Source organism: Thermobia domestica, chromosome 1 (genome assembly GCF_964235325.1).
Source record: "Thermobia domestica chromosome 1, izTheDome1.hap1.1, whole genome shotgun sequence".
Classification (NCBI taxonomy): domain Eukaryota; kingdom Metazoa; phylum Arthropoda; class Insecta; order Zygentoma; family Lepismatidae; genus Thermobia; species Thermobia domestica.
In genome coordinates, this window is record NC_137454.1 from 168,800,068 (window position 1) to 168,825,207 (window position 25,140).

Consider the following 25,140-nt stretch of genomic DNA (forward strand, 5'->3'; position numbering starts at 1 on the left):
GCTTGTATTCTAAGAAAAAGTTCTATAAAACATTAATGTTGTGTCAAAAAAGCTGCAGAGTCCTAGCATGTGCTTGTAGAGTGTCAACGAGAACGGAAAAAATGCTGTACTGTGGTGCATGATGTTAGAAAGAATGTGTCTCAAGTATTCGAGGTAGCCGAAAGTGTTATTGCCTACCTCAACTCCGTAAGAGTAAACATAAGGATACGCTTCGAAGGAATAAGGGAACTTTGTAAAAGATTTTCGTTCTTATGCCCGTCAAAGTTACGAACCATCCTGAAGAAGAGGTCACCAATTAGTGTTATGCAGACGATTTATCCAGTGACTTTCCACAAGAAATGTTGACTTTCAGAGACACTTTTCAAGACAGACTTTCAAATCTTTCAATTCACGAAGAAATTCTTCATTTTGAATCTGACCTCGTCTCAGCATTTCCAAATCTGGTGACTGCGCTCTTGCAACTTCTAAGCGATCATTCTCTAAGTAAAAATTAATCAAGACGTATCTCAGAAACAGTATGACCCAAGAACGCCTTTGGGGTGTAGTCATGCTGAGTATTGAGCGAAAAAGAGTTCATGAATTGGACATTTCTGATCTGATAAAGAATTTGCAGAAGCAAAAGTGAGAAAGAACGTTTCTGATTTTGTATACAATTTGTCGATTAAAAAAAAGCTGAAAATAGAAAAAAATGCTTATAAGTGGTTTCTACTTTATACTTATGTAAAATCGTAACATACTATATATATATATATATATATATATATATTCATTTGAAATCCTTTTGGTAATATTGGTTGATACATTACTGTTTAGTTGCACTACCACTCCAGAAAGTCCGAATTTTATATGAATATATTTTTAATGAACAGTCCACTACCCAGTTTATTTCTGAAAGACACCACAACGACATAAAAAGAAATATGGTCAATACACTCCTATTAATAATTTTTGGATTATAGCCGTTTCTGTGCGTACGTTTAAGTTATTGATAGCCATGCATTGGACCTATTGGACCTATAGGTGAGGGAGGCGCTACTACGGATTTTGCCTAGAGGCGACAAAGGCCGTTGTTACGCCACTGTCTACATTTCTTTCTATTGTTCTCCTATCATCCCTTATTAAATTTACATCATCAGCATATGGCATAACCTGGTGAATACCTTTCAACTCTAGGCCCTGATTGCTATCTTTGATTTTCCTTATAGCGTATTCCAGAACAAAGTTGAATAAGAATGGCGACAACGCATCTCCTTGTTTCATTCCATTTTCGACGTGAAAGGTCGTGAACAAAAATTTTCCTACCCGGACTTTACTTTGGGATTAATTTAAACCAGGGATGCAAATAAGCAACAAACTTATACTAGCCCAAGAAAAAAGCTACTAGCCCACATGCCATAATAGAAATCATTTACTTATCTTCGGTATGATATTAAGTACTCTCCCGCACCGATGAACCACTCGCCTCGGGCGAGTGGGCGAGTGCTTATTTGCATCCCTGATTTAAACATATTTTAATTAATCTAATTAGCTATCTCGGTACTCCAAGTTCTGTAAGAACGTTGTATAATGTTTGTCTCCGAACCGAGTCGTATGCCTTTCTAAAATCAGTAAATAGTTGGTGTACCGGGGTATTATATTCCCACTTCTTTTCGGGTATTTGTCGAATGGTAAATATTTGGTCAGTAATTGATCGATTTCCTCTAAATCCGCATTGATGATCTCCAATAATTTCATCTGCATAAATAATCATACTACCTAGGTATTGCATTATATAATATTTTATATAATTATATTAATTATTATAGTGTGTGAGTAAGCAAAGGTAATGTTTTGACATTATTTCGAAGAACTGAACCCCTTCAAAAATCCAGGGAAGGATAATTAACGCCCACCCTTGTCCAACCCTACAGGCGGTCATGATCTGATATATTTCTAGTTTTATTCGTGGTTAGGAAGACGCACACACCATTAGTGTAGAAAATACACCCTCTTCATTTAAGTCTTAAGACATCTAAGCAGAAAGCACATAACAACATTTCTTAGATTTACACTGTACCGTACGTAAAATTGATGTACTTTGTGACTTTGACTGCAAGTTAAGGTATTTCCCTTCTTAAAAAGGTTTTTAATATTTCTTCCTAATTAACAGTGTTTTTGTGCTGCTGTATGCAGTATTGTCAGTTAGCGGGTAATTTCCCATCTAACGGAGAATTCTGAATACTGAAGGAAATTTTTCGTTAAAATGGACAGAAAACGGGTAGTTCTGATATTCTTAACTTTTCTAGTATTTTTTCTTTCACTCATTCTTTTCCGCATGTACACCCTTCCGCTTGAAGATAATACCTTACATACTTCCAAACAGTCATAATCAGTTATTCTATGAGGGAAGAAGGAACAACTAGATCAAATTCGATAAAAAGATAAAAGGGACTTGTACCATAATGATCTCCTGCTGCAAAATGACCGTGGATAAATAACTCATTTTCTCTCTGTTTCTTCTTTTTCTTTTGGGGAATTGTATCTGAAGCAAGTTGGTAAATAGTTGTATGATATTCTTACGCTTTCAACACTCTCAAATATCACTGCTATGCTTCAATGATCAGAAAAAAACATCTATTTTAGTTGGTGGGAAATTTTGCATCTCATCAGGAAATTTCATTGCTTCGGATGGAAAATTTGCTGTTAGGAAACTGACAACATTGCTTGAGTGTGATGAAGGTTACTGACGTAATATACGTATTGCCAATGTAATTCAGAGATTACTGTAATAGTCTCATTTTGACACATCTTCCTGTATCGTTTATGCTTCTTTCTAGATTTCTGGAATGTCAACGTGATTATAAGTAGTAATTCGCAGGTCTCAGTGAAGACATTGATAAAGTTTCGCTGAAATCGGTGCAAAATTTCTGACGTATTGACCAAATATGCATATCTACATATACTGTACTTAATTTGGTATAATTTTATGTAATAGTATAAGAATAAACTATCTCTTTAATTTTAAACGTAAGTTGAAATTTGCGATCTTACAACGATTCTATCATTATTAGCGTAATTTTTTAGTTTAGTTTAACGTCCTACAGTTACGACTTTTTGGCTAAAGGAGGCGAGTGATTAATGAAATCGAATGATTGTGAAATTAATTTCTTTTTCTCTCTTACAACGAGAATCGAGAGCTCCCTCGTGGCTAAGCGGTTAGCGTACACGCCTTTGACATGGGAGATCCGGGTTAGATTCCCGGCTGGAGCTCATTTGGTTCGGATTCCACGTTAAGCTTTAGATTCACGTCCCATATAGTGTCACTGTCAAAAGGGATGCTAAGCTGAAATCAAATCAAACCGAGAATCGAACTCGGGACCTCATGCACCAAAGGCACAATTAGGACCAACCAAGTGAGACGACTTACAGGATTGTAATGTTAGTACCTCTGTCCGTCCGTAGATACGCACATTATTCCACGGAATAACTTGTTTGAAAGCGAATTTTTAATTTTTTTTAATGCAATAGATAGCTACAACGATTATCTCGACCGAGTTTTTTAAATAGAGTGAATCCGTTAACAACGTATCGGATAACGGTGACTTATGTCCCTCCGTTACTTTTGAACGGAATCAAATTTTTGAATTCCATTTTTTGTAACATATAACTAGAGTTATTATTTCAACGAGTGAGTTAATGGAGTCAATCCGCTAACGGGTAACGGCGACTTTAATAATAGCTATATCATATCAAATTTTCTACTGTTTAAACAAAGTTACATATCACGCCGTTAGATGGGAGCAAACATCCTCCAGTGGTTGACATGTACTGAACGAAATTGAAATTTCAGTGTGGGATCCTTTTACTGTTTACCAGTGTATACAGTATTATTATTATTTGGTATTTTCCTCCACTCCTCATCTAATCAGGCGATATAGTAATATACTGAACATCAAACTATGGTTCGTTTTTCTGTTTTTCTCCTTTATTCTGTAGTTTGCAGGAAATGTCTCACAACCCTACATGTGTCCAGTATTACGTTATTATTATTATTATTATTATTATTATTATTATTATTATTATTATTATTATTATTAATAATAATAATAATAATAATAATAATAATAATAATAATAATAATAATAATAATAATAATAATAATAATATTGTTATTATTATTATTATTGTGTTTTTCAGGCTTTTAAAGATAACTTGGCTGTTTTCAACTATTCTCTTCCTCCTGACAGTTTAGAGGAGGAAAAGGAATTCAAAGCAGTGGTAGCAAGAAGGAATGTAGAACTAATAGGAAAGGAAAAAGATGACTATTTTGATCCATGGGTTCCTAAAGAAGAAAGGTAAAATTCAACGTGGTGTGTGTTGTCTTTGTATTTTAAAGAAGAACTCTACACTACTATTTAAATTATATGATTCTATAGCGTAGCATTGATTATGTATTAGTTTAGCATGCTTTATCTAAATCCTTTGCCTATGCGTTTTCATATAAATATAAAATAATGAAGCCAGATGCTAACCTGAAATTAAGATTCTCATAAATTTCCTATCATACTATCCGTAATTACTTGTGGTAGTTTCGTTGCCAATGGACAAATGCATCAGATCATGAAAGCTGAAATTTCGTTACAATTTCTAGTTTCTACTTCAGCAAGATTTGCACAGATTCAATTTAATGAAGAAAATAATTACTCTTAAAACTAGTACAACTTTCCCAATTGTAAATAAATAAAATTGTTCTTCATTATTTTTCTGAAAGCAAATACTTATTAAAATTTCAGTAAGTCCACATCCCACATTTGATATTTCATTACTCGCGAACCAAAAGCGTACATACCACAATACTTTGGACGCTTAGATCTACTGCTGTGTCAAGGTTGATCCAGATCGAATGAATTCTTTTTTCGAAAATATGACCCCCTCCTCCCAAAAAAGATTGGAAGGAACAGGTCACTCAACTGACATTTACTAACTTGTCAATCTTTGATTTGTAAATACGATGTAAAGGCAGAGGTAAAAGTGAGGGGGAACGCGGGGGATGTCGTTCCCCACTTCCGAAAGAATATCTTTGGCATCCCCCAAAGATAAGCACGAGGGACGGCTTGACGTCATGCGTCCCCCTACCTTTTCAGATCCACTTTTACTCCTGTGTAAAGGATGTTGTTAAAGTACAAGTCATACTCTATTTAACAAGATATCGGATATAGTATTTAGAATTGTAACGAAGAAACCAAGATCTAAACAGCTTTCTTTAATTTTATTTATAGCCCAGTAAACCATTTAAAAAGATATTAGCTCGTATATATTTGAGAAAATATCAAAAGTAATTAAAGATGTAATTTGTGAATGTGAATCTTAGAATTTCCATAAGAATAGTTCATAATAAGGATTATTTTATTTTCCAGTTTAGGTGGCATTGAAGAAGAGGTTGAGGAAGAGGAAGAGGTGGAAGGTGACAAAGCAGAAATTCTGCTCTTCGAGAAAGAAGAGGAGGAAGAGGCTGAGGAGCTCCAGAAACGGCTTGAGATGTTTGGATCTATTAGCTATTACTTCATAGAGATTAACCGAATCCATCACAATCAATTTGAAATAGCAACATTTTTAAATTCATACCATGAATGTGTGCTTCTTAGGGTAAATTTACTAGTTTTAATTTTAATTTTAAAAATAATTAGTTTTAATTTTAATTTTAAAGATAACCTTTTAGATAATATTGTTTCTCTTCAAGCAATTTCTTCCGAATTTAAATTTTGTGAGAACTTTGAACATAAGCATGAGTTTACTTTTAATGTAGACCTAGGGAGATATGTATAGTAAATACATGTCACCAAGATTACTACATTAGGAAAGAGAAGTGTAGTAATACCACATATCTAATACAATAAGCTCAGTTTGAATAGCCCATATCCAAAACTGCGTAGTGAAAGCTATCAATAAACTATAAATCGATTTATGAATAAATTATACTGGTCCTTTTCTTCTAGTATAATGTTGCAATGACTTGTAATTTTTTGCAACAATCTTATAACTCAAACAAAATAGACCTATGCCTGATCTAGGATAACACAAATCTATTTATAATCCGCTAGGTAGTGCTAAAACGGAACATCATAAAACATGGAGCCCCAACACTTGAGGAATTCTGCAAAGTTTGCAAAGACAAGCGGGCTAAACTGAATCAGCGTGTACTGAATAGAAGCCTCCTTGAATGGAAGCTCCGACGTTGTGAAATTGTTTATCGCTAGGGTCATCATACTGACAAGGGACATCACCCAATTGTCCGGCTCCGATTTCAACTAAATATTTTTTGCTGATAGAAGACATGTATTCATTATTCGTGATGACAGAAATTTTTGCCATAGTGCATGCTTTCTATTTTTTTAAAATGATTTTTAAGTGTTGTGATTTGGTTATTAGAAATTACTGCAGAAGTTCTTTACTACCCTTTGTAAACGGAGTGTTAATGAAAGAAGAACCATGTAGATACATATAAGGCGTAGGGGGAAGTCGTATGGTAGGTATGACCTTGCGGCAGCCATCTTGAAATCCGCCACTTTGAATTAAGGTCAAGTTCTTTTTTTTTTTTAAATGAATAGGGTAATATGATACATAATTCCGGGCTAGAATTTAATCAGGAAGACAATGGTGAAGTTAATTTTAAGATACGCCGATTTAGGGAAAAATTACAGGCATAGGCCTATTAATTGTTTATACTTACTATGTGCGTAAGTTCTTTACCTCCGCTTCTAACCCGCGTATTAATAATAATAAGTGGATAAAAGCTTCGGTAATACATATTATTCCTAGAGGGAAGTGATACGGTAAGGGTATATTTGACGGCAGCCATCTTGAAATCCGGCATCTTGAATTAAAGTGAAGTCTTGAAAAATGAAAACCATAGGATGTGACACCTCATTTTAATAGGAAATTATCTCAAAAACCCAATGATATGCTTATTTTTGTTCTATAGTTAACCAGTGTGAATTTATTACTGCTTCTAACGTGCACCAAACGTCCATTATTCGATCTTTCAACTTGGCAACACTCCTAATTTTCACTGCATATTTTAAGATTCCAACTGGCACTTTGCAATTGTTGCCATGGCTCATGTTTTCTAAATTTATTTCATTTTTTTTAAGAGTTGCGATTTGTCAGTTCATGAATAGTGTTGGGATAAGCATCCAGCAATCTTTCTGAATTTTGAAGACTTGCCATGTAATTATTTATTTCCTATACCTGCCCTTCAAAAACTCGTTTACTGACATGAATCATCGCACAACAAAACAACTACAATTTTGTATTCAGGTAATACCGAAGGCGTAGCTTGTAATGGATAGTAGATAAGACGAGAAATCAAATGAAAATTCACTTCAAGGAAAACGAAATATGATTGTTGTGTAAATCAGTGGTCTTTTGTTTTGTTTTATATTTATTTCTTTATTGTATATTTATTTATTTATTTTCTATGACAATTTTTTAGCTAGTCAGACAAAAAAGTCATTCGTTTTCTAGCGATTGTTGTCGATGGTTCATGTTTGTAAGATTTATAATCAGTATTGATCGGGAACTCGATTAACTTACACCTCTTTATAAACAAGTTATCTGTTTTCATATTATGTTCATGGTACAAACAGCGTGTTGGGAACAGTCATATTATGCCTCTTTGATAATTTCTATCATTGCTGCTGTTCCTTTAAAGTTGTATTTATTGCAAATATTTTATTGTTTATGGTTTGCGCAATATGTAGGCTACATTTCCTGATAATTTTGTGTTTGTATAGCCCCAATTTGTTATGATTTCATTTGTATTTCTTTACGTCACATAAGTCCATAGGTTCCTCATGTTTTCTGGTTTAAAATAAATAATTACGTTGCAAGTCTTCAAAAATCAGAAAGATTGCTGGATGCTTATCCCAACACTATTCACGAACTGACAAATCGCAACTCTTAAAAAATGTAATAAATTTAGAAAACACGAGCCATGGCAACAATTGCAAAGTGCCAGTTGGAATCTTAAAACAATGAAAAACAAACTTTGAAATTATTATGATAAAACGTTTACCTGCATACACCCCGCAACACTGCTACTATCAGAAATGAGTTACCAGCTCTCAGCAGATGCTGGGAGTGTCCCCTGTTTTGATTCAAACACTGGTTCACACGTTTCACCAGATTCTCAGCAACTTTACGAAGATTAGACGTGTTAATGTTCTCAATGGCACTGCGAATGTTCGTTTCCAGGTCTTGAATAGTTCAAGAATTGTTCTTGTATACCTCTTGCTTTAAATAGCCCCATAGAAATGAATAGCAGCGTTGCCGAGTGCATGTAAGTAAAAAATTTTATCATGATAATTTCAAAGTTTGTTTTTCATTGTTTTCAGGAATCGCATAATATAGACAGATCCTTAACACACCTTTTGATGCACTGAAACATCAGCAGGGTTGCCAATTCAGTGTTAATTTATGAAAACTTCAATTTCCCTAGTTCCCCCTTACAGAGGCCTCATCCGATTAGTTGTCGGTGAAAATGAAAAATTCTTTTTTCTGCTCCATATTTTCCAAGCTACTCCAAATAAACAAACTGAAAATTAACAACAGAACATCCATACGTATGAGTTATGAGTCAATTTACATGTTTTGCAGGAAAAAAAATTGATTTACACATTCGGTTACATCTGGCAACACTGTGTGGTTCCTAGTGTACTTCAATCGTTGCTTCCTAGTTTAAAAATATATGCATGAACAAGGCTTCATTTTGGTATAACCATTATTTGTGTATCACGTCAGGTTCAAAAGTTCTACTATCCCAAACTCCGGGTTGCATTGTATATTGGACACCCTGTAGCTACAGTGAGTGAGTGGCAAGGGGTTGTGTATTCTTGTTTCTTTTCCTGTATTTGATTTTTTGTTTACTTCAGTTTTTTCTGTTTTTTTTACCACAAATATAGCGGTTTGCTATTAACATAAATTCTCAGTAAGGGAAATTCGGATCTTGTTTAAATTACCCAACTAGGGCAACGCGGAAGATGAGTTTCATATACGTATGTATGTATATTAATTTTGTTGTATAAATTAAAAGACAAATTCTGACCAAAGCATATATTAACTAATAAAGCGTTACAGTTTCGGCAAATTAACTTTGCCTTCATCAGACACATTATGAAATACAATTTCTAAGATTACAACTTATATACTTCTTAAAATGAGAGGAGGTCATTCCATGAACCAATCATATTCGTCCTTTCCTTTTTAACAATTTTTAATTAATACATATGCAACTTTTAATGATCAACTTTCACTTAAGAGCTAAACTTTTCATTGACACACCTGTGTATTCTTAATAAATAACTTTCACTTTTGAAAAACATAAACTTTTAATTGTCTTTCCGCTGTTCAATACACCTGTTTTTACCTCTTCTTTCTTCTCTGTTTTATCCAAAATCTTCCTCCATACATCATGTATATTTAGTCCGCTATTCCAATTCATAAGTTTCTCGCAATTTGTGGGAAGGATAGAAGATAAAGAAAAAGGAATAAGCCTAGAGGTAGAATTAGAGGAAGAGGGGAAAATAAACTTTTTAGATATGACAATAAGGAAAGTAGGAGGGAGATTCGAAACTACATGGTATATTAAACAATTTAGCAGGTGTTTATTGCCATAGAAGAAGTGATGTAGATGAAGGAACTAAAAGGAACTTTATTAGAAATATGGAGAGAAGGATAAAAATGATAGACAGTGATGACGAAAATGAAATCCTTGAGTTTTACGTCCCACAGTTATGCCGGTTAGACTAAAGGAGACGGTGATGATGAGAGATGAGTGAAATGGTGGAATGAAGAAAGTGGGAGGAAACGGGAGGACCCCGAGAAAACCCACGAGCTCGGTGTTTGTCCACCACAAAGTTCACTTGGCGGGGCTGGGATCGAACCCGAGACCCCAAGCACCAGAGGTGAACGCTCTACCACTGATCCACCGCGCCCCCCACAGTGATGACGAGAAAGAAAAGAAGACATAGAGCAGTTTCACAAATTATTAATGCAGAATGGATATAGTGAGGAATAGCAAGATTATAGGTTGAAGAATAGCAAGAAAGAAGAGGGCAGAAGGCAGAAGGAAGTGAGAGAAGATACAGAAGAAGAAAACATGGTTCGGAATACAGAGCATAGGAGAAAAAACGAAAGTGTTAAAAAACTTATTGAGAAAATGAGGAGTAAGAACGTGCAGAAGAGGAAATAGAAGAATGTTAGATGCGTTGAGAACGCGGAAAAGAAGTAGCAGAGATTCAAATAAGTGATGAAGGGGTTGTATATAGAATTAAATGCAAGGAATATGATATGACTTACATAGGAGAAACAGGAAAGAGGTTACAAGAAAGTATTAAACAGCACACGGACGACGTTAGATTGAAGAGAGATAGTGACGCTATATATAAACATATAAGGGAGACAGGACATGAAATAGACTGGGAAGGCGTAAAGGGGCTGGAAAAGGAGAAAAGAAGCATTATAAGAAAATGGAGAGAGGCAGAATGGATGAGAAAGGAAACAATTAAACGTTTTTGTTTTTCAAAAGTGAAAGTTATTTATTAAGAATACACAGGTGTGTCAATGAAAAGTTTAGCTCTTAAGTGAAAGTTGATCATTAAAAGTTGCATATGTATTAATTAAAAATTGTTAAAAAGGAAAGGACGAATATGATTGGTTTATGGAATGACCTCCTCTCATTTTAAGAAGTATATAAGCTGTAATCTTAGAAATTGTATTTCATAATGTGTCTGATGAAGGCAAAGTTAATTTGCCGAATCTGTAACGCTATTATTTATTAGTTAATATATGCTTTGGTCAGAATTTGTCTTTTAATTTATACAAGAAGACAGCCGAAACTTACTTAAACGATTAAAACAAAGGGGTCGTTGAATTCGTTTTGATAGAGATATGTCTTAGCATATATGAAGTCATAATAAAAAATCAACATGGCGAAAGTGAACAAAATGGAGATATGAAGAAATTATGAATCCAGGATAGTTGCCCAGTGTTTATCCTGTTAATTATGCAACCCAGTATGTAGGGTATGAATAACCTTCACAATAAGAAAACAAGGGTTTAAATCTCCATCATAATCGAAGAAGTAGGCATTCCCAAGCATAACAAAGGTTGTAAATGAAATGAAAATAAATAGAAACTACAACACAACTACAAAAAGAACTGAAAAGATTTTGTCAGTTTTTACTGATTTCCTCCTACAGTTTCTTTCATCAATTATTTCATAATTATTCACTTCCATTAACCATCTGCCCCTTTTTGCCTAAGTAGCATAACGTGGGACGTAAACTAGAGATTTCATTTAATTCAGCGTAAGATACACACAGTTCCCGATCTCTGGAAAGCATATCAAAAGGCAGTGATTATTACAGATTTTTCCTGAGGGGACTTTCAATACAGGGATGAGCGGTGAGTAGTGCTGTGAAAATACTAGTAACGCACATCGACCGCTGTTGGAGATTTAACCCCGGGGGAACTACTAGCTTCGGGACACTTCCCTCCGCCCCAGAACCAGCCCCTGAAATCACCACTACCAACATGAGTGGAACTAGTGCGCCACAGGCCCGTATCCAGGGGGTCTAGGGGGCCGCCCCACTAAATTTTTGCTGGCCCTCTAAAATTTTCACGGTAGGCTTGCAAATGAACTATAATATGGTTGGATCACCCCCCTTCCCTAACTTCAGCCGGGCCCCCTACATTTTTGGGCTAGCTACCGGCCTGGTGCGCCATCGAACAATTGTCGAGAGTGCTGGTCGTCATATAGACTACAAGGTGGAAGGCGGACTGTCATAGGTGAGTAAACACTTCCAAGTTGTCTAAATAGAAATCTATCAGCTTCTATATTTCCCCATACGTATACTTTATGCGACCTTTCTATAGAGTTTTCGGAAGCATATGTACGTCTATGATTAACTGTAATCCGTGATATTTTAAAAACCTGATCCTAATCTTTTACAATGGATTAGACCGAAATTTATCAGTAATTGATCCAAAGTAAGTTATGTAATAATTTACTTCCCATATAGTTAAATAAAGCATGCACATTTAAATGTACACTAATTCAATAAATATTTTTTTTTTTTTTTTTTATCACGCAAAAGAATGACAACGAAAAGAACAGACATCAAAACCTTCCACATGCCTTCAAACAAGTGTTATTGCAGTTTTTAAGAAAAAGCCGGACCTTGATTATGAATGATTTACATAATTATTAGAAACTTTCATGGACATTATCGATTCAAGCGGTAGTAAATGATGGAAGTACCTTTAGTATCGTTTGTATTATCTATTGATGCTACAGAAAGAGTAGGTAGATCAGTGATAGAGCGCTCATTCTAGTGCGAGGAGACCATTCTACGATCCCACAGGATATGTAATTTGTGGTGGACGACATCGTGCACATTCCTTTTCTCGGGATTTTCTCATTTCAATTTTCTCATAAGTATGCACTTTCACCAAATATCCCGTCTCCTTTAGCCTAAGACAACATAATGGTGGAACGTAAAATTGGAAATTTCAATTCATTTCATTTGCAAATACAGGATGTCGTAGAAAAATCTGACGATTATTCATTGCAAACACTGGCAACTCTAAGTGGAAGTTGAGCGATGTAAAGATAGTCAGTTGTTCCTCTACACAAAACATTTTAGTCAAAATGGAACGGTGCTCGGAATAAATGGTGTTTTTGTCATAGAGACATTTAAAAAAAAAAAAAAAAACAATTAAACAATGAATCTGTGATCACTGCACAACATGTTTTTCGGCGACGCTTTCAGACTCATCATAATCGGCATGTTTCCACAAGGAATATCAGTTTGCTATGGGTCAATAACTTTCTTGCAGTGTGATCCGCTCTCAGATCATCATCAGGTGGACAGCGAACTGTTTGGAATCCCGAGAACATTGAGCGAGCTCGATAGTCTGTTGTGCGGAGTCCTCGATGTTCCACCACGAAACATGCTGTGGCCCTGCAGTTGACAGATATTGTCAAATATTGCATCAAGATTTACTACCCTTACTATAGTACTCGCGCTGAGTCGTGAAGCTTGACCTAGATCTACCGATTTCACCACCCAATAGAACGCGAGGGTGTGTTCCGGTCGTCAACCCCCACCCATCAAATTTTGTCAGTGTCTTCTCTCGCGCTACACGGAAAACATCTCCCGAGAGTACAGTGCTGTCGGATTGGCGTCAAGTTTCGTTTTCGTAATTCTTTTTTGTTGCGTTATGATTTCGTTGTTACTATTTGTGCTATTGTTGCCAATTTAGACTAGTTGTTACAGTAGTTATTGTTGTGCAGTGTTATTATTGGTAATTTTAAATGCTTTTATTATATACTCGTTTACTATGTCTTCAAAGTGTGGCAACCTAGTTGGTGAATTTCAGCTGTTTGACGTTTCCACAAGTGTGCGCTCGGGAAACGACTCCACGAATTGTACCGAAGTTTTCCGATGTGTTGGAGCTCAAGCAAAATATTTCTATGATTGGTTTAGAGCCCAAGTTTCACAATTCGGCGCGAGTACTATAGCTTGTTGCGCAAATTATAAGTGGTACCGACAAGGTACATACACAAAAGAAACCTTTATATACGTTTAGTATACTCTGTTCACTATCCTCTTATACAGTTTCAGAAACTCAAAGGCGTGGTCCATTTCCCATAAAAACCGCAAAACAGCACTCAAATAACGTCAGCGGACAACTCTCCCGCTGGCAAAACCGATCCATCAATGCTTGTACGACGTTGCCTTATGTCTTTTCAAATTGTCAAGAAAGGGATGGTCAGTGACTATTTTTCCTTCTTCCTTTTCTCCTTTTTTTCGGTCATTTTTTTTTTTTTTAAATTCACAACACACTTTTCTTTTACTTTCCCGTAACTCAGATAAAGTAAACATTTTCCTGGAAACTAGAGCAATGTAACACAATAAGCATAAACGTCCACCTTGAGCACTGATTAAATACTATAGCAATAGAATATAAGCGTTATATAAATAGTAACTATTAACTGTAGCAAAACCTAAAGAACGTACTGTAATAGACGCACTCTCCAATTTTGATAAACACTGAAGCCTATTGTATAACACAATTCGAATACTATTACCAATATAATAATAAATACGTCTGATATAGTGGTGTTCACGAGTCGACCGAGAAATAGGGTTTCCTTATCTAAATTTTGAAAATCACATCTCGTCTCTCTTTTCGAAGAATTTTTTTTCCCTCTAGTTTCGATTATCGAAAAAGATGTCCTCGTCTCGTTTCATTTTGTAAATTCACATACAAAATTTATGACCTGATTTTTTTAGATTTTCAAACTATGCTATGCATAAGTGTCGGAAGTCTTAAATAACGGGTTTGTCCGTCCGTTCGTCTGTCGTCAGTTATCACAGCCAAAACAATAGGAGATACCGAGATGCGGATTTTGCAATCGATTCAGCACCCCAGAAACAGGTCCTGTCTTCTCCATTAACCCTCTATTCAAACCATGAAAATGAGACGAGAATGGTCATTTTTCTAATTTCGTCTCGAATTTAAAAGATATTTCTAATCTCGGGAACAACACTAGTCTAATACTATGTATCCTAACAATAAATTACGCTTAATTAGCCGTGTAGGAAAGACGTAGAATTAAAGCAACACTAGGAAAAACTCTAGGAACTAGTGAAAAATATAAAATAAAAAAAATCCATTAGCATTTGGCTGAAATATAAATTAGAAATGAACATCTGCGTGATTTCATGTTATTGTGTTTTTGTTATAATTATGAAGGTTTATTTCCTGGTCTGCACAATTCCAATTGCTTGTTTGTTAAAGTCATTATGGATTCATTGGTTAATAAAAGAATCATATGTGCTCATTTAAAACCTACTTAGGGAATATGTAGGACAAACGTAATACTTAAATATGGATAATAATTATTATTATCAATTGCTAACTATTTCTCTCTATATATTAGCAGTTTTGCAACCGTTTCCTCGTATACAAAATTCTTAGGTATTATGTTTTAATGTAGTTTTTTCTTTTAAATAAAGAAAAAGACCTCTAGAAATAACACAAAAGGGAAAATGTGGCAACAACAGACCTGTCACCCTCACTGACTTTCCTTCGACCAGCCATAAATAAGCCCCCATACTGAGTTTGGTGACATCCTACACCACCCGTGGTGTGTCGGCATCGGACAGCAACTGTATACCAGGATAGCGGACGTGACTGTTGTCTTGAGATATCATCCCGTGACAGGCGAGCAATTTTTTTCTGCATGGTGACTTCAATATACAAAACCACCGGTACTGCTCAAAAGAAAATTCTCGTCAGCTGCATAAGAGGTCGCTGCACAATCCAAAGGTCATTGTGTAGGTGATGTGGTGTTCTGTATTTGGTGTTATGGCTCCTTACTTTTTTGAAGACGATTAGGGTAACCCTTTACTCAATTCAGAGCAATACCTAACATGTTAACTATCTAGGTATGTTTATCGAACTTGAGTTGCGTCGACGTAGTTATAATTCTCAGACAACTTGGTATCTTCTAGATGGAGCCATAACCCATAAGTCTATTCAATCCATGACCCTAATTCGTAACATATTCTCGATCTTACATCAAGGAGACATTGAATAGCACTCAAAATTCCCCGATTTGAACGCATGGGAGCTTTTTTTTCCCCTCTGGAGTTACATAGAAAGTGAAGTTTTTAAAACTAATTCGACAGACATCAATACGTTAAAGGAAGCCATCCAGAACACAATATCTGGAATTATTCAAACAACTTCACGTAGGGTTATGCACAACTTCCGAGACCGTCTTCAGGAATATTTTCGCAGCAACGGCGACCACCTCACAGAAATGATTTTCAGATAATGAATACTTGTATTAACTGACACACTCTTCGGTGAGACATTAGTGGAAAGACCATTACCATTTTCCTAAAATGCTTTGAAACAGATATTAAATGGGGTTTCTTGCAACAAGTTTATTATTACTATTATTTACGATGAAAAATAATAGCCGCCGCACTCTGTAGCTATAACGAGTGAAGTGTATACGGGATTTAAATAGGTACAATTGCACTAATCGTTGTATTAGTGTTATTTTTCTTGAGATAGAAATTCCAATGCTTTGCGCAACTTTTTTTTTTTTTTTCAAGAGGATGCTCAACTTCTTCCTTTCAGCAGCTTTCAATGGTTCTTTCTGCATGTTATTTCGACGTATTTTTTCTTAACCAATTAAAAAAAAAGTTTACAATATAATATAGTACGCAATCTGGTCAGAAGTTCTGTCTCAAACGAAGTATGGAGGGAAAGAAATACGTAATATAAGGGTAAGTGACAAATCAATGGATAGGCCTACAACAGTTATTCAAAATGTTGTCCCTGTGCCTGGACACAACTCGTGAACGATGCGCCCAGTCATCAATGGCAGGACGCATCATATTCATGTTTATGTCTGCCACTGCTTTCACTATAGCAGATTTCAAGATGTTCACAGTTATATGAGGTTGAGCACACGCCTTTTCCTTCAAATAGGACCAGATCTTGTAGTCAAGAGGACTTAAATTTGGACTGGACAAGGAACATTCTTCGGTGGTGATCAATGCAATTTTGTTTCGATGAAACCTCTCCTGCGTTGTCTTCGCCTTGTGAGCTGGTACTGGAACGTCCAAGGCTTATTTTTGAACATAGTGGTGCCAAGGGGTTTTACTGCCTTGTCAAGAATGTCCTCCTCGTACATTTTGGCCCATATTTTTACACCTTTCTGGTACAAATGTTTTTTTTTTTTTTTTTTTCGGAGGGTGTCCGCACTTGTGTAGAGCCAAACTGCAACACGATCTTCTGTCTTTCACTACTCCATCTTCACTCTGCAAAAAACAGAGGATAATAATGGTGTTGTAAGCTCAACTAACATTAGGGTTTCATAATAATGCTAGATTTTCATACATTATTTCCAGCTACTGCCATTTTTCTTACATGTTTGTGATAAAACTTTTGACTAAACTATGTATCATTATCCTGGTTAAGCATTATAACTTATATTTTTAAAATTAAACATAAACATGTATGAAGACAACCAAGAAAGTTCTGTCGCTTTTTCACTCACCACCTTTGAACATCCATATCTCACCTAAGACGTAACTGGAAGATCAAAAATAGTCCCCATCAGCATCGATGACCTTCTGACAACGTTCTGGATAGAACTTAATGGGCCATGAAACCAAGAAGGTATTTTGCATCTCTACTAGAGATTTGAACTAGCATCCTCTAAGGCAATTGTCCAAGGAATGGCACAGGTGATAATTGGACGGTGCGATGTCCGGGAAGTATGGCGAATACAATAGTGTTTCCCATCCAAAACTCAGAATGGTGTCCCTGGTCATCCTAGCCACGTGGGGCTTAGCGTTGTCCTGTAACAGGAGGACCCCTTTGCGATTCAAAAGTGCTGGCTCCAGAGTTTTCAGTTTTTCTTGAACATGGCTCAACTGCTGACACGACACAGTTGCATTAATGCTCTGACCAGCTGGTAGCAGTTCCCGATGCACGATGCCGCGAGCAGTCCACCAAACATACAGGAGAACCTTCTTCTGCTGCAGTGCTGGTTTCGATTGTTTTGTGCAAGGTACATCTTGCGACCTTTCTGGAATAAGTTATAAATATTAAAAGTAAAATTAAATATTACTCTATATAATAATTATGTTTAATCATAAGGTAGCTATCCAGGCCTGGAGGGTATTTATTCATGCATATATTTATTAGAATCGGTGACTGGGGTATATTAATTCACTTGAGTATATTTATTCATATATTTTTATTACTAATGGTTTATAGTAATATTTACTTATTTGTGTTGTATATTTATGTATATATAATATTAGAGAATTATTCCCCTTACTTAAGATTTAATCATATTCTTTTTTACAGCTAGCTACGTAACGTTGATTTTTACTTTACGTTGAAACGTTGATTTTTACATGCTAGGTTTTTTTTTTTTTTTTTTTTAACTTGTAGAAGTCTGTTTAGGAAAGTAGCAGAGAATCCCATTGTATTCTTTCGTCCTAGCTTGGAATTTTCCATTTGAGTTCTTGGCGCTAAATTTTTCAAAGGAATTTTTTGTAGCTATTTTTTAGCAGGCCAAAACATATAAAAAGGCAGCCAGTCCTTTTGTTCGTCACTGTCCGTAGTAGAAGTCCTTGAATATAGGATCTCGGCCAGCCATTCTGCTGCACTGGAAGTGAATACTGCAGTTGGAGAGAATCCCCTCTAGTTAGTTACTGTATGTAGTCAGATGAGAGAAACTGCTGCATTGAAGAAATCCGCTAAAGCAATTGGGCTTTGGCCGTAAGATAGTTTAATCATGATACGGAATTATGAATTACGTTTGTATTTAGAAGTCTGATCCTACGCCTAAAACAGAGGCTACTTGAGTCATTTATTGGTTGATTAGAATAAAAGCATGGTAAGCTTCCTATGGAGTCTATGTCGAAGGTGAGTGACATCAAATAGACTTAGGTATTTGGTTTCGTCCTAGTGGCGGAGGAACTTTTATTTGAATCCGAATGCGTTTGCATTCGATCCTCTGTGTATGTATTTATTACCACAATTAAGTGCTGTGAATGATTAGATTTTTTCTTACTGCAACTTTCATGCAGGGAAGTGTGAGAATGAGTGTTAACCTAATTCTTCATTCCTTAAGTGCAAGGAAATTTAGTCAGAGCCGTGGGGTGAAGGCTGACAACCTAAGCCAAAGACCAACCTATCCTACATATACAGGGTGAGTCAAAAATCCTTGGACACCTGCATAAGTCGACGGGAAAAGTAAAAAATGATGATGGAAACAGAGATTTGATGAGGGGCCGCAACTTTTGGAGTGTATGCCATTCATGGCCGCCATCTTGAAATCCGCCATTTTGGATTCAAGTCATTTTTAAAATGGGAAGGGGTGTGTGTAAAACAACAAATAACACTAGCTTGAGCTCTGGAATTTAGTGGTGTAATTTGTTTTTTTTTTTTTTATCTTGTACAGTTTAGAAGTTATTAATGTTCAAACGTGGGAAATTACCTTGATACTGAATGCTACAACACATGTTCTACGTGTTGTCCATCCCGTGCAATGCACAACTGTAGTCGCCGCAACCACTCTGGCTGCACACGGAGGAGAATGTTTCTTGAAATTTGGTCACAGGCTTGTTGGGTGCGTTCCTCCAGGTGTCTCAAATCACGGATTGTCTCAGCATACATTATCTGCTTAAGATGTCCCCATGGATAAAAATCAAGGGGCGTTAAGTCAGGGGATCTGGGCGGCCACTCCACGGGACCACGGCGACCAATCCACTTCCCTGGCAGTTGTTCATCCAACCATTCACGGACACCAAGTCCATAGTATGGAGAGGCTCCATCGTGCTGAAAATAAGATGGGAAAATGCCGTCAGCGTTCAGTGTGGCAGGGAACACAAGGTCCTGCAGCAGCATCAGATACTGTGGTACAGTTAAGGTGTTGTAAATGAAAAATGGCCCAATGATGCGAGTGTCCCATATGTCACACCACACCATCACCTTCGCTGGACTATGTTCTCGACTTGGGTCAACCCAGTTCGGATTTGCGTTACACCAGTATCGACAATTATGTTGATTAACCTCCCCGTTCAAAGTGAAATACGCCTCGTCGCTGAACAGTATGCCCTTGGCAAACGCAGGATCCAGTTTGTGTTGTTCAGTAGCCCACATGCAGAACTCCAACCGGCGATCAGGGTCATCCTCGTTCAGTTTATGTTGCATGTGCAGCTTGTAAGGATGCCACTGATTGGCGTGCAATATCCGGACAACGGAGGATTGGCTTATTGCACATGCTAGGGACACACGACGTGTACTTCTTTAGGACTTTTCACAAACGACGCAACAACTGCCGTTGCAGTTTCCTCATTGGTCGCCCACTACGTGCCCTATCTTGAACAGAGCCCGTCTCCCGGAATTTGGTGATCACGTGAGCCACCGTGCTGTGCAATACCGGTTCTCTGTCTGGGTGCCGTTTGTTGTAGTCAGCTGCTATTGTTCGGTTGCTGCTTTCCCCTGATATAAGGATGATTTCGATCTTCTGTTCACGTGTCAGACCCATTTTAGATCACCTGGAACAAGAGAAAACTGGGTCAGTATCAAGGTAATTTCCCACCTTTGAACATTAATAACTTCTAAACTGTACAAGATAGAAAAAACAAATTACACCACTAAATTCCTGAGCTCAGGCTAGTGTTATTTGATGTGTCACACAGCCCCCTTTCCATTTAAAAAAAATTGACTTGAATCCAAAATGGCGGATTTTAAGATGGCGGCCATGAATGACATATACTCCAAAAGTTGCGACCCCTCATCAAACCTCTGTTCCCATCATCACTTTTTATTTTTCCCGTCGATTTTCAAACTTATGCAGGTGTCCAAGGACCTTTGACTCACCCTGCATATTTTAGATATATTCCTTATGGTAGACTTAATTTGGAGCCTCAGATTCAGGATTAGGCCAGACTGTGTCCCATGAGTCAAGGTCCAGTCTTTGAGATAAGGAGTACGGACCAGAGTTGAGTGATTACTGTAATCCGTATTTCCACAGGTCCCTTAGAGATAATTTAAATAATTAAAGAAATTAGGAAAATTGCAAGTTATCTTGATTTCTTGCTTTCTTCATTATTTATTGGAGAAAGGCAAGCAGGAGATTTGAATGCATATAGGGATGGAGTGGCGACCTGAGATTCTATCCATTAACCCACCTCCTAAATTAGAATATTTATTTGTAATAAATATTTAATCTCCGTATTAATTCCTCGAACTTTTCATTTAATTTCTTTGATATAAATCAACCCTAGACATAACGAGCATGTATTTATTTGTGGACGTATAGATATATATTTATTGAGCAGATGATGGTTAACGCGAAGTTTTTCATAATTTCTATTTTTATTTTATTTGGAAGAAAAAATAATAGTATAATTTCTTGAGGGAAAGGTTATTAGGTTATTTAGTTATTTAGGTTATTTAGTAACTTCATCTCAAGTGGGGGCTGAGCCAAATATATATTTATTTTCAGTTATATAGCCCAGAGCTGTAAAGAGTTCTGTCAAGAGAGAATATACCGTCCTGACGGTCACACGGACTGACCAAAAATATAAATATAATATTTTTTTTATTTTTTCTTCCATTTGGAGCCGGTTCATGGGATGCTAACCAATGATGACGGCGCCGTGGAGCTACGTACAGGACCCACATCTCATCACATGTTAACACCCTGTCCAGAAATGGCTCCTTCCTCAGACGAGACAGCAAAGAAACACAGGTGTCTGCTCGCGTTACCTTCTGCCCGGAGTCAAATCATGTGGGACCCATCGACCCAACTTCTAGTGCTTCCCAAGTTACTTGAATGATTTGTCCACTCACACTGAATTGTAGTCCCAGTTTCTCACGTGTCTGGCCACTGTTCGCGTAGTCACGACATCCTCACCAAAGGCCTAGCATATCTTCCGCCCAGCTGCAGCTGCGTTTGACCCCAGTTTGAACTCGTATGGCATACACTTTACATATCCTTATGACGCTCTGTAGACGTCCCATGTTCACTCTGTCCTTACGCAAGTGCGCGGTGTAACTAAACTGTGACAACCAAGTAATATGTTGGCTATACCCACAGCAACAACTAACCTTCGCCTTATCTCCATTCGCATTCAACTCATGGTGCGAGTGCCAATTGAACACAGACCTCCAGAAAAAGCGACAGGACTTTCTTGGTTACTGTTATACGTTTTAATCCACATTAATAGGAAAATATGTAAGATATGTTCTCTTAATTTGCTAGGGTATTTTATGACCCAATGTCTTACAAGAATCTGCGCTACTGGTTTCATAATCATTGGTAGTATAGCTGTGTACTTTTTGCTTACTTTTCTTATGACTCCTACATTGTACTTTATAATTTATTAAATGTAAAATAAACACTTAAAAGCTTAAATAGTTGAGGTTAATTGCTATACATCCCTATTTTTGTGATATTGCAGAAAGTGATACTTGAGCTCCGAAAGTCATTCAATAAGCGCTTCAAGGAAGTGATGGTTCAGAAACAGAGAGAATTAAGTTCTGTGAATGAAAGGAATGAGCGGCTTAAGTACATTGTTCATGAGTTCAAACTGATGGGAGAACTTTTGAACAAATACTGGGAGATGGAATTCTATGTAACAACGGAAAAGAATTTCACTGTTGGTAAAATAGAACCTCTAAAAGAAAGTGCAATTGCGTTAGAGAGAATATTTGAACCTCAACCGAACATTTTGGAAACTCCAGAAAAATTCATGGAAGTAGATCCGTCAGAGGTATGACTTTTTACAATATAATTTTAATTTTTAGGGAGAGAGAGAGAGAGAGAGAGAGAGAGAGAGAGAGAGAGAGAGAGAGAGAGAGAGAGAGAGAGAGAGAGAGAGAGAGAGAGAGAGAGAGAGAGAGAGGAAAAGCACGAATTAGAACATGCATTATTAAAAGATCAAATAAACTTTTTCTTTTGGTTAGATGCTGCATACAGCAGGATACATTAAAACTTATAATAATAGCTAATCGGCACAAATTTTGCCATAAAATTTTGAATATTTACTTTGTTTTTGTTTGTTTGTTTATAATTGAACAGCTCGGAGAAACATAATGGTATATCACACTATCTAACTTTCGAGTAAAATGTTAAAGAAGATTCAATATTCCCATGAAATTAAATGCAATGACACATACCAAGCAAATTCCTCTGCCAACTTTTCTAAATAAAACTACCTGCATACTGTTCTAAGGTTCAATCACAAGTCATTTCGTCTAATAACTCAGTTTTACCAGAAGTGGTGCTCACCAATATGTTTGTCCGAGCCGTTCAATTCTATTAAATAAAGAAGCAGTAGCGCCACACTTACGTGAAAGAATTTGGTTTGTATTTTCTTAATTGATATTGAAACCGGAAATGGGTGTAGTATATTTATACCACTTCCGGTTTTAATAGAGATGGCATATATTCTTGGAAATCTTAATTATGACATATTGCATTGCACCTTTCTTGAGGTAGTCAAGTTACTTTGAATACATTTTGAAATTCTTTTATTATAGCGTTACTTGTATCCTTGCACAAAGATTTTAACCTTATAACCATACAATTTCTTTCCGTTCTTCACCCTTTCCTTTCCTTCTTCAACACCAAAGGTATATAACATCAAACCAAATGAACTCTCATTTTGAATTTGCGCAAGTGTACATAAGTTATGTATATTTTTTACATGGTTATTAAAAAGTGCAGCAAATTTGTGTCATTTCACAAACGAAGCGAATCAATTTTGAATAGGTAGACAAATGTCATAAGTTGAGTTGAGTTGATTTTGAGTTTAATGTCCCGTTCAGCAGCGAGGCTATATGAGACGTGGACCTACTGATTAACGTGGAATCCGAACCACATGAGCTCCCGCCGGGAATCGAACGCGGGTCTCCCACGCCAAAGGCGCGTACGCTAACCGCTTAGCCACAGAGGAGCTCCAAATGTCATAAGTTATAAAACTTTTTATATATAATATTTGATACTATTTTGTAGGTACCAACGCCGCCGTATATTTCCCCAAGCCAACAGGCGATATTAGACAAGAAAGCAGCCGAGGAAGAACGTCGACGGCTGGCGGAGCTCGCCGATAACTTCCGAGAGAGAGCTTTAATTGTCATGATGGATGGTGTTTTGGAAATACGATGGGAAGACGAGTTGAAGAAACAAGTTCCGGAGCCTGACTGTATGGTAGTAGATCTAAATAGACATTCAAAGTTAGATTAGATGCACTGCTTTGTATATGATATCTTTTTAATTATTTCTTCTAGAATTTTAAAATTGTAGTACATACATCCTTTGGTCTTGCGAATCTCCGTTTAAAGAATACTAGAAGTAACGGGCAAAATCAAGAGCAACTGATTGAATTTGAAAATTCTGCTCCCTACGAACGGACTTGTTGCAACATTGGACAAAAGGCACTGTTTCAAGAGCTGGCTCTACTTGGTGGATTAATTTGCGTATTATAGTATATTTACAGTATACTATAATCAGTGTTTCTTTCAGAAAACAATTGTCGGGGAACACTTTAAAACTTCGTATTAACAAAGCCTACAGCTCCTTGTGACACATTTTTCTGAAGTAACGTAAAACGGGGCTACTTTGACAGGTTTTGGACTAGTTTAGATGTGTACACGGGACACTTTCTGCAACCAATGAATGATACTATTCTCATCATAACAATAGGTATCTAGGCTATCACATCCACTACTAAACCTAAGTCTCTACAAGTAAGTTTAGGCGGGAAGAAATTAAGAAATACCGGTCAAAGTAGCCCCGGGGATGGGCTGCTTTGACATCTTATGTATTTGCTGCATAAGGTCGAAGTTACTCAACGTATGGAGTTATTTTGACATGGAATTTATGTAAAGTGTATAAAACACGGTTTTGGTCATGTGTAAGATACGGTATGCTGTATACTTGATAAGCACGAAATCTTTATTTTGTTGTGGTACATCATTATACACCACTATACAAGTTTTTTCTAAAGCTTTACTTTTAACATCTCTTACTTTGAACTACCTTACATTCTTACTTTATTTTTTACTCTACTTTACTTTTAACATAATTACATATGTACCGGTATGTTATCTTTACATGTAACAATGGAAAGAAAACCCTTAGTCGTCAACATCACAGTCGCAACAAGCATACTGAGGATTTTTTGATCCACCATTACAAAACCCACACATCCATTTTTTGCACAGGACACATTGAATCCACTCTCTTCCACCCTTCCACAACACGTTGATATATATCATCACAGTGCGAATTAGATTATTCATTTTGGGGGGAATAAACAGTGGCTGGTCCTTATATTATAAATTGGGGGACAGGAAGGATATTGAGAGGGGATAGAAATACAATGGGAGAAATCTCTCATCCCCTCCGGCAATTCGCACGTGGACACCATATCAGCCTTTATCTATGAAAGTATATGGAACAATTCTCACAGGAAGCACGAATTGCTCATCTGTCAAAGTAGACCCACTCTATGTCAAAGTAACCCTAAATGTCAAAGTAGCCCC

The 25,140-nt window shown here is 36.6% G+C and overlaps 1 protein-coding gene across 1 annotated transcript in view; it reads left to right on the forward strand.

The window, feature by feature from the left end:
• LOC145690931 (cilia- and flagella-associated protein 43) overlaps positions 1–25,140 on the forward strand; it is a 190,326-nt gene that overhangs the window by 95,282 nt on the left and 69,904 nt on the right. Inside the window, exons 14-17 of the mRNA XM_081766380.1 lie at positions 4,177–4,334; positions 5,397–5,625; positions 22,053–22,364; positions 23,609–23,803. Of these exons, the coding sequence (XP_081622506.1) occupies positions 4,177–4,334; positions 5,397–5,625; positions 22,053–22,364; positions 23,609–23,803 (894 nt within the window). The remainder of the gene's footprint in view (positions 1–4,176; positions 4,335–5,396; positions 5,626–22,052; positions 22,365–23,608; positions 23,804–25,140) is intronic.